General features: G+C 36.8%; 1 protein-coding gene across 1 annotated transcript in view; it reads right to left on the bottom strand.

The window, feature by feature from the left end:
- ADGRG7 (adhesion G protein-coupled receptor G7) overlaps positions 1-12,043 on the bottom strand; it is a 78,524-nt gene extending 66,481 nt beyond the window's left edge. Inside the window, exon 1 of the mRNA XM_004771944.3 lies at positions 11,719-12,043. Within this exon, the coding sequence (XP_004772001.1) occupies positions 11,719-11,833 (115 nt within the window). The 5' untranslated portion in view covers positions 11,834-12,043. The remainder of the gene's footprint in view (positions 1-11,718) is intronic.
- Between the last annotated feature and the right edge of the window lie 3,168 nt (positions 12,044-15,211).

Raw genomic sequence — 15,211 nt, 5'->3', positions numbered from 1 at the left:
ATAACAGGCTGAAAAAGAAAAATCACATGATCACATCAATGGATACAGAAAATGGATTCAACAGAATCCAATTTCCATTCATGTTAAAAATTCTTAGCAAATAGGAAACACAGGGGAACTGTATCAGCTTGATACAGAACATCTACAAAAATCATAAACCCAATGTCATAATTAATGGTGAGAAATTAGATGCTTTCCCCTAAGATGAGAACATGGCAAGGATTTCCCTTCCCACCACTCTTATTCAACAATACACTGGAAGTCATAACTAATGTAGTAAGACAAGAAAAGGAAATAAAATGTATTTCAGATTGGGAGAAAGAAATAAAAGTCTTTATTCAGAGATGACATAATTATCTCTGTAAGAAATCTCAAAGATTCACCAAAAAAACTTCTGGAATTGATAAACAATTACAGCAAATTTTGAGATACAAGGTTAATATGCAAAAGTAAATTAGACTTGGATTTTAAAGCATAAATGGTATCATTTACATTAACACCAAAAAAAAGAAATATATGAATATAAATCTAACCAAATATGTACAAAATCTATACGAGGAAAACTATAAACGTCTAATAAAAGAAATCAAATAAATTCTAAATAAGTAGAGAGATATTCCATGCTCATGTATAGGAAAACTTATTATTGTTTAGATTTTCAATTTTTCACAGCTTGATTTATAGATTTAATGCAATTCCAATCAAAATCCAAGAAAATTATTTTGTGAATATAAAAAAACTAAAGTTTATATGAAAATGTCAAAGTCCTAGAATAGCCAACACAATTAAAGAAGAACAAAGCTGAAATACAGAATATGTAACTTCAAGACATTCTGAAACCTACAATAATCAAGACACTCTTGTATTGTCAAAAAAGAGACAAATAGATCATTGGAGCATAATAGAGTGCCCAAAACAGACTGATGCAGATAAAGTCAACCGATCTTTGACAAAGAAGTAAGGGCAACTCAATGGAGAAAGGATAGTCCTTTCAATAAATGTTGCAGAGAAAATTAGACAGACACATGTGAAAAAATAAATCCAGACTCAGACTTATAGCTTTCTCAAAAAATATAACTGAAAATAAGTCATAAATCTAAATGTAAAATGCAAAACTATAAAACTTTGAAAAGAAAATACAGGAGAAAATCCAAGTGACATTCAGTTTGATGACAACTTTTTAGATATAACACAAAGAGTACAATCCATGAAGGAAAAAAAGGATAAATACAATAAATAAGTGGAACTTCCTCAAAATGAAAAACTTCTGGTCTACAAAACACATTGTTAAGAGAAATAAAGAATAAGACACAGAATGGGAAAAAATATTTCTAAATCATGTATCTGATAAAGGACTGGTATCCGAAATACACAAAGAACTCTTAGGGCACCTAGGTAGCTCAATAGGTTAAAGCCTCTGCCTTTGGCTCAGGTCATGATCTCAGGGTCCTGGGATGGAGCCGCACATCTGGCTCTCTGCTCAGCGGGAAGCCTGCTTCCTTCTCTCTCTCTGCCTGCCTCTCTGCCTACTTGTGATCTCTGTCTGTCAAATAAATAAATAAATAAATAAATAAATAAATAAAATCTTTAAAATAAAAATACACAAAGAACTCTTAAAATTCAACAGTAAGAAAGCAAGCAATTATCTGAACAGACAGCTCACCAAAGAAGATATACCGACGGCAAATAAACATATGAAAATATGCTCAACATCACATGTCATCAGGGAAGTGCAAATTAAAACAACAATAAAATAACACTACACACCTATTGAACGGCTAAAATCCAAAACACTGTAAACATCGAATGCCAGCCGGGTTGTGGAGCAACCAGGGCTTTCATCACTGCTGGTGGGAATGCAAAGTGGTACAGCCAGTTTGGAAGACAGGTTAGTAGTTTCTTATATAGCTACACATGATTCTACCACACAACCCATCAACCACACTTCTAGGTATTTACTCAAATAAGCAGACACTTATGTCCACACAGAAAGCTACACATAAATGTTTACAGCAGCTGAATAAGCAATTATCAAAAACTGGAAGCAAACAAGATGTCCTTCAATAGGTAAATGGATTAAAAAAAAAAAAAGCTGTGGTCTATCCAAACAATGGAATATTATTTAGCCGTAAAAAAAGATGAGCTATGACACCCCTAAAGATATGGAGGAATCTTAAATACATTTAAAGTGAAAGAAGCTTTCAGAACGCTGAAAAGGCTACATGCTGTATCCTTCCAGATATGATACTCTGGAAAAGGCAAAACTATAGAGACAGTAAAAAGATCAGGGGTTTGGGAGAGAGGGGAAGGTATGAATAGGTGAAGCCCAGGGAATTTTCAGGGCAATGAACTATTCTGTAGGAAGCTGTAACAGTGGATTCATGCCGTCATGTACTGGTCAAAATCCACAAAACTCTAAAGTACAAAGAATGAACCCTAATATAAAATGCATTTTAATTAATAATGTATTGATATTGGCTTATTAATTAGAACAAAAGCAACCCACTAGTGTAAGATATTAAGAATAAAGAAAGATATGGAGGGGAAGGGTTGATGAGAGAGGGAAGAAATGGGAACTCTGTATTTCTGCTTAATTTTACTGTAGCCTAAAACTTCTCAAAAAATAAAGTCTCTTAGTATAAAAAAAAAAAAAGATACATATCCAGACCTCAAAGATCTTAAGCTCTACCAAGAGAGATTTAATTGTAATTGTTATGTGACAAACTTCTCTGTGTAACCAAGGGGGAATACCCGAATCTTTTTAAATTGTAGAATGCTTCAAATATACAACATACAGAGTATAAAACATCCCCCACTACCCAAAGCCAGTTTTAAAAGATAGTAACTTTCTCTCAGATTTGCTTCAGATTTTTTTTAAAAAATGTAATAAAACTTTACAGAAAGAACTAAAAATCATTGTACTCCTTTCTGTCAACATTATTTTTCCTCCATACCCAGAGGTAATCCTATAGTGAAATCATCATTTATCTTTTGCAACATATTTCATACTATTCATACTATTATTATATGTAACATAATCTATATACAGCATTTGCATGCAGTTTTGTTTTGTTTTTTACTCTTAATTCAATTACTTAAATTGTTGCAGTTCTATATAGCTTTTTTTCCCTACTTTTGGGAGTAAATTTGGTCTTGTGTGTGTGTGTGTGTGTATAAAAATATATATGTACATATATATATATATTTTTTTTAGAAAAAACATATATATTTATGGTTTTTTTAGAAAATTTCCACCTGGCCAAAATTTTTATATTAGCTAGGGTAAGGTTTGCCTTGGTATTTGCTTATTATTTTATTAGGGTCTTTTTTTTTTTTAAGAATTTATTTATTTATTTATTTATTTTGACAGAGAGAGAGAGATCACAAGTAGATAGAGAGGTGGTAGGGAGGGGGAGCAGGCTCCTACTGAGCAGAGAGCCTGATGTGGGGCTTGATCCCAGGACCCTGAGATCATGACCTGGGCTGAAGGCAGAGGCTAAACTAAGCCACGCAGACGCCCCTTATTAGGTTTTCTTAATCACTGACTTATTATATATTTTAATAGGTAATACATTCACAGAGTTGGAAAATAAACATAACATACAAAAGTATATAACCTTGCTCTCATCCCTAAATATACACAACTATTCATTTTTTCCCAATCTTTCTTTTTTCAGTACAAGCAATATGAATCTATAGTCTTATTTTCTTCCTCTCTTTTCTGTAGCTTGCTCTTGCAATTAACAAAGAATGTTGAAAATCTTTCCGCTACAGTTCGTAGAGAACTTCCGCGTCTCCTTTTACAATTGTATTATAGGCCATTGTATGGAAATACCCTAACTGATCTATTTAACTGACCCCTTATTGATGGACACTTGTGTTGTTCTCATTTGCTGTTCCAAAACTGCCCTGTACATATTCTATCTTGCAATTGTACAAATTAATCTAGAGAATACATTCCCAGAATTGGAATTCTGAGCCAAAGAGTACACTTTTGTCATTCTGACAGTTATTTCCAGCTTATCCCTTAAGGATTATACTAATCTGAATTTTCACTAGCAAGGCAACTATATGCAGAGTCTGGGACAAACACAATGAAGATCCATATACCATTATATAAAAACAAATGTAAAACTTATAAATTAAGCTAGGCTGCCAAATAAAGTCTACGTGCTTGATTCTAATGCCATGATAAACATACCTTCATAAGGACCTGGAAGGCCAGTTCGAATTTAGGAACTGTGGATTTCTTGGAGTTCTAAATCAGAATGTGGCAAGAAGCCCCAGCTGCATCTGCCCCCTTTCTCCCCAACCTGTCTCAGTCCCACTCCCAGGATGCTTTGTGCTCATACCTGCAGACACCCCAGATCACACCACCAAGCCATGAATGGCCACCCCTCAGGGAATGTGCTGCTGTCCCCTGAGAGGCCAACCTTGGGGTGAGAGGGAAGCACCCACAACTCATGGAAGTCCAGCAGAGGACCCAGATGCAACCAGCAAAGCCTGGAAGGGGAGACGCAGGCCCCAGGTGGGGATTCCCACCTGACTTTTGCTCAAATCTTTGTTATCGTACCTGTGTTGTGACCCCTTTATTTTTGTACATATTGCTTAATTATGCCTTTTTGTCTTGACAAATCTCACCAGATATTTACCTACTTAAATTTATCTTTTAAAAAAACTAGCTTTTGGTTTCTTTTCTTTTCTTTACTTTTTTAAAGATTTTATTTATTTGTCAGAGAAAGAGTGAGAGTGTACAAGCAGGAAGAACAGCAGGCAGAGGGAGAAGCAGGTTCCCCACGGAGCAGGGAGCCTGAGGCTGAATGCCTGGCTTGATTCCAGGACCCTGGGATGGTGACCTGAGCTGAAGGTGAATAATTAATTGACTGAGCCACCCAGGCACCCCTAGCTTTTGGTTTTGTTGATGTCAGCTCCTGTTTTGTTTTGTTTTTAATTTCCGTTCCATTAGGTTGTTCTTTTCATTACCGCCAAACAGCCTTCCTTAGAATTGACTTTCTTTTATTTTATTTCTTTTATCTCCAGGTCTAGTCCGAGGACAGATGCATAGATGGTACTCAACAAATATTTGCTGACTGGCCTCTTTGGCATTCGCATTTTGGTTGAGGGTATCAAGCCCAGGCTGAGTTACCATTCCTCTGTCATAATCACAATTTTAACACCTTTTGCTCCACAGTTCAAGACCCTGTCCACTGAAATACCTAAATTACCCACAAACTATAATAAAGGATAGTGTTGGTATTTTTAAACCTCTGTATTTTAAGTAAAGAAAAAATCAGAACCAGAAAGAATAAGAGCTTTGTTTCTTTCATTTAACTAGTTTTTAAAACTATGGACTCATAAAAATGACATTAGCTATTCATTAGCCCGACATCCCCATTCTACATAAAGCCTATCTTCTATATAAAGACTAACTTGTTCCAGACTAGTAACTAATTGATAGCTGAGTGGATTTACTCAGATCCCTTCAGCACTAAGTGCTTCCACCCTCTTCTAATAGTACTGCCTTTACCACAGGGAAACACAGAGGGTAGACATCAGCTTCAAGTTACTTGAGGATCAACACACTGAAATATGTTTAATAGTCGTATTTTTCTTTTATAACACCAGTATAATATTAATATTTCCCTACATTTTCTCAAATTACAATAAGTAATATTTCCAGAAATATTAGCCCTATTTTCAATATCTTTACCACACAACATGGACAGTTAAATGCAGAACATAATGTAAAACACTTCATGCTGCCTGAGAAAGTAGCATAAAATACTAAAACTTCCAAATGGAAGACATGAATTTCATTTCCTCTCCTAGACAAATTAGAATCTGCTGTGAAAAGTTTAGTTTAATTAAGTGCAAGATTAAAAATATCTTTCCTTAGTCAAAGAAATTCCATCAGAAGGCTCAATTCTTAGGGTTTTAACATCTTGGCATCTGTCATTTGTCCCAGACCAGGAATTTGAAACATTTGGATGAGGAAGAAGATTCCTTTTAAATGAGAAGACAATATTTAGGAAAGTTACTCCGTTGTGAAAAGGAACACTAAAAGTTTTAAACAAACAAAATACGTAAGATTTCGTTTTTTCCTAAGGTAAAAGTTATTCAAAGATACCTACATGGTTACATATTTCAATAAAGTGGTTACGTATTTTAATAAAATTTTTCCCTGATGATGTAGCATAGTATAAATATTTTTTAAATGCAGGATGATATAGTAGTTCATAGAACTGTTTCTGTTTTAAACTGATCAGTTGAGGGGCCCCTGGGTGGTTCCCTTGGAGCTGCATGACTCTTGGTTTCCACGCAGGTCAGTCAGCTCAGGTCACAAACTCAGGGTGGAGAGATCCAGCCCCGCCCCAGACTCCACGCTGCCTGGGAGACTCCCTCTCCCATTCACTCTCCCTTTCCCCCATGTGCACGAGCTTTCCCTCTCTATCTCTCAAATAGAAATAAATAAATCTTTAAAAATATTTTTAAATAAATCAATCAGTTGAGCCTTCAGTTTGAAAAGCTGAGTTTCAATCCAAAGGTCCAATCTAAGTCAACAGCATCTATTCAAGGTATAATCAGGGAATGGAGAAAACTATGCACTAAAAAAATTTTTTAAATTTAAAAAAAAACTATGCACTAAATTATCTAAAAATTCATAAATTAAAAAAAGGATTTAACATTTGTTGAGTGCTTATAGTGTCCTATATGTCATCTTAAACTTGTAATTAACTCATTAAATTATTTAATGACAGCTCTGTAAGTTAGGTATATTATTGCTCCCATAGTAGGAAATCTGAAGTGCAGAAATGTTGAATAACTTGCTCAGATTTATTCCGTTGGTAAGTGGTGACATTTGTGTTTCAACAAGGCAGTCAGGATCTAGAACTTTTTCTTTCTTTCTACTTCTGTAGTTCCCCCCCACCCCGATTCTCAATGTGCACACTCCTAACCACCATATTTTCTACCAAATGTTCTTCAAGAAATATATTATCAAAAGATCTATGGGTGGTGGTTGTATTCAGAATTTTAAGGAAAACTAATACCTGTAAATCAAGAAAAAATCCACTAAGCCAAGGGTTTAGCCTCTTAATTTAAGAAAGTGACTTTGAAAACGGGATCAGCAATTTGAACGTCAGTGATGTTAAAATAATTCATGTCCCTCAGCCAATTACATAACAAAACTTATTCCTTCCAAAACAACTCCCTTCCCTTTCATAGCAATTGATTTATTTGTTTTGTTTTGGTTTGGTTTGGTTTGGTTTAATTTAGAGAGTGGTTACATGGGGAAGTGAGAAGGGAGACTGGTAAAGCAGCAGAAGAGAGATTAAGACTAAATACCGCTATAGCTGTCTAAAACCCAACCTTTTCTACCTGGACCTTTTTTTTTTTTTTGAATCCCCAAATGCAAACTGTACTCCAGGAGCAGTTCCATGAGTTTGATTTATTATCAAGTTTGCCTCCTGAGGAAGTACTGTAACTGAGTAAAACAGAAGTCAAGCATCTGTGTACAAATTGTTTTCTGAGAATCAGTAGTACTGTAACTGAGTAAAACAGAAGTCAAGCATCTGTGTACAAATTGTTTTCTGAGAATCCGTATACTCTCCTTGACATTTCCGCACAATCTGCATTTCCTACGGTGCAAGAATTTCAATGCTATGAAGTTTGACCTTAGGGTTTGGGAATATTACAGCCTACTAAAGTCTCTTGTTGGCCTGAAGCTTAAGTGAATCCTGTGATAGGAAATGAAGGTCAGAGCATCTGGAATAGGGTTGGAAAGGCACTCAGGATGGCAGAGAGGAATTTTATCATCTAGAAGAGAAACAGGATATGGTTCAAGAAGGCATTGTCATCAATGCTAATATGTTATGAAAAGCTATTCTCCCTAAGAGTTGAGGAAAAATCCCCTACATTATGATTATGGACATCTGTCTATGTTTATATCAGGCCTAGTTCAAGTTGAAAAGTGTCAAGAGAAAGATGTACAATGAAACTTAATTTTATTTCATTTTACTTTCATCAAGTATGTTTGGACCAAAAAGCCATGCTGCTTCTTGAATTACAAGGTTACATTGCTACTGGGAACACAAATGCAACAGAGATAGAACACCTTATTGTTGTCCTTTCTGAAAACACATTACTCAGGGTGCATATTATTTGATAAAATGCTGAATGTGAAAAGATTAGAGTTCTGGCAAAACTTGGATTTGCTCCAACATGAAAGCATCCTACAAGACTGCTGATCACACAGCCAAACAAAAGAGGCCATACACAACTGGAGAGATCTTAATGAAGCCCAAGTTCTGGAAATGGTTAGAGTGTTGCATGGCTTAGAACAGAGGAAGAAAACTAAAATGGTGGTTACTTAACTGCTGAAAACAAATCCATAATAACATTTATCTTAACATTTTGACACAAATTACAAGGAATTGGTAGCAATATTCTTTCATTTCTGAAGGCAACTATTTGACAATGTTTAGTCCAGTTTCTTGTTTTCATGTGATTTTTTTTCATTTGCTCATCAGCTATGTATTGGCAACTATATTCCAAGTACTCTGCTTGGTGCAGGGAATGCAGAATAATAAGTCAGTTCACTGCTTTCTTGGGGCTTTTATTCTAGGCATGGAGAGCCATTGAGCAAACAAGTAGAATTAAGTGAGAGATTATCAGATGATAAAAGCCATGAACAAAGTACACATGAAAGAGAGAAAATAGATGACAACCTTAGACTGAGTGGGTAGAAAAGGCCTCTCGGAGGAGGTGACATTTCACCTGAGACCTCTATCATCAAGGAGACAGCCATGTGAAACTCTGGATGAAGAGTGTTCCAGTAAACTGACATCATCATAGAAGTTCTACAAGTCTAGAGCTCCTTTTGGAAATTGCAAGAGTCATCAATAGTTTTGAAAAATTTCTTTACCAAATAAAACTTGAGAAGCATAGGATATCTTATTCCTGAAAGCCTAGATGGAGAAAGTGTTATACCTGACAATGTATCTCATTGTGATGCTTTGGTGGAAAAAAAAAAAAAAAGATCATTATTATTTAATGTTTTCATCAGTGGTATAAAAATGCCAAATATTATTCTGGCAATTCTGAAAGAAGTCCTGTCTGCTTCCATGAAATGCTATCAATTTCATCTGCACTAGGGCTTTAACCATGACCTTTCACCAGAGGCCTTATTAAGCAGGAGGAGGAGAATAAACAGCTTTTCTATACTACACAAAAGATCACTGGCATTCTAGAGGTTATGTCTTGAACCACTTGTTTGATATTTAAATGAATGATTCATTTTAAAAAAGGAATAATTATACTTAGGATAATTAAAGATAAGTTCATTCATGGCTTGTTTGATGGCCAGTAGATATTGGGGCTTATGTGAATGTGAGAAATCTTTCCATTAAAGGCATTCACCAGGAGGAAAGCTGTTAGAACATGAGCAGTTTTCCAGGCAATGCAGTCTGAATATCTTTCACTGTTCTAGACTAGATAATCATATAATTTTGCGAAGCTGAGGGAAGTATTTTGGCAAGACCTAAAAGAATGTGGCAAAGTTCTAGCAGTTACTCCAAAAGTCTATAAACACCATTTAAAGACTCAGAAAACCTGAAAAGTGAACATATTAATCTACATTTTATAAGCAGCATTAATAATGTAGATCTTATTGACTTGAAGACAAACAACGTGACTTACCAAAGTGCTTAACCTTGCCTAGCAAAACATTCTACTGGTTATTGCTTATCTTTATGAATTAAGGTTTTGGGGCAAAGTTGCCTCAAAAAAAAAAAAAAAAAGGAAAGAGAGACAAATTCATTGATTGAGTTACCCTTGTCATCCCTCTAGGAAGACAGAATATGCGGGAGTGAAAAGGAAGGAACTAAAGTCAGAATAATCTAGATTTAAATCCAGACCCAATACTCTCTAGCTAAGTAAGTTTGACAACGTTTTCTGAGCCTTTTCCCCAACAATTTCATGGATATAGTAATAACTGCCTCAAAGGTAGTTGTTAGGATTAAATGAAATAAGCATAAATCATAAACTTGTCAAATCATTTGTACACCTGAAGCTAATATAATAATGTAACATTGTATGTCAATTACAATCAAATAAAACATTTTTTAAGAAAAATTCAGAGCAAGAATACATTTATCTCTTTTTTGAGGAGCTGATATGCTTTTACTGTTAAACAAAAGGGTTAAACAAGGGTTGTTGTTTTTTTTTTTTTTTTATTGCTTATTATGCTTCATTTGAAGTCTTAGCCCTCAGGAAGTTCAGGGATATGTCTCAGGGATTATGTTTTGTGTTTGTTTTTAGCAACTCCCTCTGTTTTCTTCCTTATAATGTTTTACATGTTGGTCCTTATTTTAATGGTTCTATTGTACCTGTGTCCTTTATTACTCACCACAAATTTCCCTTTTAAAGTAGATGTCATATAATGGAAACGAGGGAGAGAGGAAGGAAAGAAAGATTCCTTGAAAATATACTCTTTAAATAAAGTCTTACAAATTTAGCAGCCTTAACTAGGGTGAAACCTCTAGTTCATAAATTTTTTAACTGTAAACAAAACTTAAACCAACAAATAAAGAAATAAGCAAACCAAAAACACATTTTCTCAAGTTTAAATTGTATTGTTTTTGTTCTGGCAAATTTTCTCATGCTAATTATCCAAATCCTGTTAGTACAATATTTTGTAAATGAATGTTCTGAGGGGTGGGGAGAGGGAAGGACAATCAGATCCCTTCTTTTGTCCTCAACAGTGGATCTTTGCAGCTATCCGTTGGACTTCTGTCTGCTCTCCCAACCTTCTGTCCTCCTCAGTTACCTTCTCAGAGGGCAGATCACCCCCCTTTCTGCTCTGCAGATGGGTTTATTTACCCATATTTATTCGGTTTTATTAGAGTCTGTCTCTGTTTGTTTCAGAAGGGAATACTCAGCACACCCAGCTTTGAATCCCTTTATGGAGAACTTGTGCTGCCCAAGGGAACCAGCTCTGGGGTCATAAAAAGTCTTTGTTGTGAGTTTCTTGGGGGGGTTCCGCTAACATCATCGTTTTACATACCACTGCTCCCCCTCCCACCTTCCAGGGTCAGCTCTAGCACATAGCCATTTACTAACAAATATTTGTTGAACAACCAGAAAAAATCATTTTCTAAGTAATCTTCATTTTCAAGTCATTTTTCACACTTGGAGAGTGAGAACTTTGTGCACAAACCATAAGATTTTATTTATGATCCTAGTGAGAACATTTCTAAACTTTCTTCTTGAGATGAAATTCCATTCTGCACATGTTTGATTATGTGCGTCCATCTGTGTGTGTCCATAATTATTTATCTTTCTTGGATTTAGCTACACAAACCCACACATGTGTTCTTAATGACCTTAATTAAGCTGGTATCCAGTCAGGAGTTAAAAGAGCAAGAAGTGGCTAATTATAGTAGGTAATTCCTCACCCTGCCCACTCACACAAACATATTCATAGTCATGTGTGTGCTACTATGTGCTAGCCATCCATGTGGCTAGCCTGTTGTAGTTCAACACCCTTGCCTGTCATAGTTCACACATTATACCTTGGTGGGCAGCCTCAGCCCAGACATGGCTATTTGTAGTACCGGTGCTTTAGGTGTCAGGGACAGAGGCTCAATACCTTCTCTTGACTTGAGTTCAACATAACAAGTTAAAGATAAACATAACATAGTTAACCATAAACAATATTACCTTTCTGGATTCTAATCACAGTCGTCCAGATGCCCAGTCCCAAAACAATGGTCGTCAGCAGTCCACACACAATGGCCACTAGCACCTTGAGGTCACACGCTCGGCCGGAAGCCATGGAAGCCACAAATCTACCCCTGGTAAAAAAACAACTAGTGTCTTTCTTCTTGAGCCAAGAAGGTGAATCAGAAATGATTCTGAAACATAAAAAATAATTCCTCCTCTCAGTGATCTATCAGGCAGAATTCCTCATTTCTTAGGACTTTTTAGGTTAATCAGGCAGGATGCAGTTTGAATCAACTAATGAAAGGTATGTGCTCTTGCTGCTATTTCCTCATCCTTCACTGAATGAGAATATGAAAAAAAGAGATTTGAATCATGGGAAGAGAAGATAACTGAGCGTCATAAAGAAGAAAGGGAGGGTATCGTTAACAGGGTCAAAGTATAAATGTTCAGATAAGCAAGAAGGTGGGGAAGGGAGCAAAAAAATAAAAAAAGAAACCAAGTCACCTTCTTACACTTTGGTTTTAGGGGGATCTAGCAGAAGTAGACTAACAAGTGCTTAAGGCCACACAGAACCCTCTTGTCAGCAAGGGTTTTTTGTTTGTTTGTTTGTTTTTAAATTAAATTTATTTATTTTCAGCATAACAGTATTCATTATTTTTTCACCACACCCAGTGCTCCATGCAATCCGTGCCCTCTCCAATACCCACCACCTGGTACCCCGACCTCCCACCCTCCCGCCACTTCAAACCCCTCAGATTGTTTTTCAGAGTCCATAGTCTCTCATGGTTCACCTCCCCTTCCAATTTACCCCAATTTCCTTCTCCTCTCTAACTCCCATGTCCTCCGTGCTATTTGTTATGCTCCACAAATAAGTGAAACCATATGATAATTGACTCTCTCTGCTTGACTTATTTCACTCAGCATAATCTCTTCCAGTCCTGTCCATGTTGCTACAAAAGTTGGGTATTCGTCCTTTCTGATGGAGGCATAATACTCCATAGTGTATATGGACCACATCTTCCTTATCCATTCATCCGTTGAAGGGCATCTTGGTTCTTTCCATAGTTTGGCGACCGTGGCCATTGCTGCTATACACATTGGGGTACAGATGGCCCTTCTTTTCACGACATCTGTATCTTTGGGGTAAATACCCAGGAGTGCAATTGCAGGGTCATAGGGAAGCTCTATTTTTAATTTCTTGAGGAATCTCCACACTGTTCTCCAAAGAGGCTGCACCGACTTGCATTCCCACCAGCAAGGGGTTTAAGCAGTGCCACACACACACACACATTTGTAGTCCTTGCACCTTTTTAAAGGAGCCCACATTTTGAAAGCTACAGTTGGTGAGGGCTTTACTAGCTCAGGTGAGTTTTGAAAAGCATGAAATCCCAGTACTGCAATCCACCTGTTCAGGGCTGAATTGCATCTCCCTAAAAATTCCTATATTGAAGTTCTAATCCCTGTAACTCAGGATGTGACCTTATTTGGAGATAGAGTCATCGCAGACGTGAGCAAGTTTAAATGAGGTCATGAGAGCAGGCTCTAAACCAGTGAAACTGGTATCCTAAGAAGAGGAAATTTGCAAAGAGATCTGCAGAGAGGAAAGAATTTAGGAAGACACACAGGGAGAAGATGGCTGTCCACAAGCCAAGGAAAGAGGCATGGGACAGAGCCTTCCCTCCAAGCCCTCAGAAGGAACCAACACTGCTGGCACCTTGATTTTGGACTTCTAGCCTCCACAACTGTGAGACAATAAATTTTTGTTGCTTAAGCCACTCAGTTGGGTTTGTTGCAACTGCCCTAGCAGCCTAGTTCACCATCTAGATCAATGTAAGCAGGTATGGTATCTTGGCAGCTGCTGCTCTGACCCTCTCCTGCCCAGGCTCTCATGTTCTCTCCCCGACCCCTACTCCATCATTAACTGAAAGAATGGAAGAATGAATATTTGCTTCAATCAGAGTCCTGTTCCTGGTGGATTAAGAAATATTTTACAAAAGAGGACACATTTAAGCTGACTTTTTCAACCCCCAAAACAACTATATATTTCCCCTATTCTAATACTTCCTTTATCAAATACAGCTTTAGGGAACATGAAAATAGGTTCTAACCTTTGCCCCACCCAAGGAGTTCAGAAAAACACATCGATTTACCCCAAGATGGGAAGAACTTAGAGGTACTGCTGCAGCTGCACAACATAAATGAATTCAAATCGTTTCACTCGCTGTGAAAAGATTTTTAGAAATCTGTTTCTGGGATTTCTGCATGTATATGCACTGAAAACACTGGGAAGGGTACATTAAAAATAATTCCTCGGGGCGCCTGGGTGGCTCAGTGGGTTAAAGCCTCTGCCTTCGGCTCAGGTCATGATTCCAGGGTCCTGGGACCCAGTCCCCCATCAGGCTCTCTGCTCAGCAGGGAGTCTGATTCCTTCTCTCTCTCTGCCTCTCTGCCTACTTGTGATCTCTGTCTGTCAAATAAATAAATAAATAAAATTTAAAAAAAAAATTCCTCTTGATGGTCTGAGAGGAGTCTGAAACTCATTTTTCATTTATACACTTTATGACTCGAAGTTTTTAACTTTTGTATTTACTATTTTTTCAATAATAATAATAATAAATATATCTATTATTCTTTCAACAATAAAATGGATCATTTTAAAGAAATAATGTCAAAAATAAATAAATAAATAAATAAATAAATAGAGTCCAAGAAAAGGAAGTAGCATTTAAAAAGTACCTAGAATATACCAAACACTTTGCTATGCACTTTTTGTATCTTTATCTCATTTATCCTGTAGCAGGTATTTTTGCCCATTGTATGAATGAGGAAATGAGACTTGGGCAGGTATTACTCTAAACAGAAGCTCTCCGGTTATGGAAATTTGAATAACATTGGGTTACATAAAGGTTATAGTTTTCTTCAACTCTAGAATTTCCTAGAGGCTTTATTTTTTTTTTTTTAAGATTTTGTTTATTTATTTCAGAGTGAGAGAGAGAGAATGAACACAAGCATGAGCAGGGGGTGGGTAGGGAGAAACAAACTCCTCACTGAGCCAGGAACCTGACACAGGACTTGATTCCAGGACGCTAGAACTATGACCTGAGCTGAAGGCAGACTCCCAACTGAGTGAGCCATCCAGGAGCCCCTGTGAGAGCCTGTAATATGCTCACGTACATGGTGAATTGTTGAGATCCCAGTGTTGACCACAGAATCCCCTTCTCAAGAATTTTGCAGAGATAGCAATCTTTCAGAATGTGCTTTGGAGACCCTGCCATGCATGATTATCTGCAGAAAGTTCTTAGTTGAGCAGAGTGACTAAAGGAACTGATCATGGTGCCCATGTCTGCCATATGGTGATGGTATTTTTCCCTTGCTGTATTTAAAATATTTTGAAGGGATTGCAGTCTGGTGACTGAAAAAAACTGACTTTGGTGGTTCTCAGACATTTTCTCTTCCTTACTCGAAGGAAGTGCTAGAATCCTGAGATGTT

This window comes from Mustela putorius, unplaced genomic scaffold, assembly GCF_011764305.1.
Source record: "Mustela putorius furo isolate JIRA1106 unplaced genomic scaffold, ASM1176430v1.1 tig00003834_pilon_pilon_pilon, whole genome shotgun sequence".
NCBI classification, from domain to species: domain Eukaryota; kingdom Metazoa; phylum Chordata; class Mammalia; order Carnivora; family Mustelidae; genus Mustela; species Mustela putorius.
Note: the sequence above shows the minus strand (reverse complement) of the source record. Positions and strands in the feature narration are given on the sequence as shown.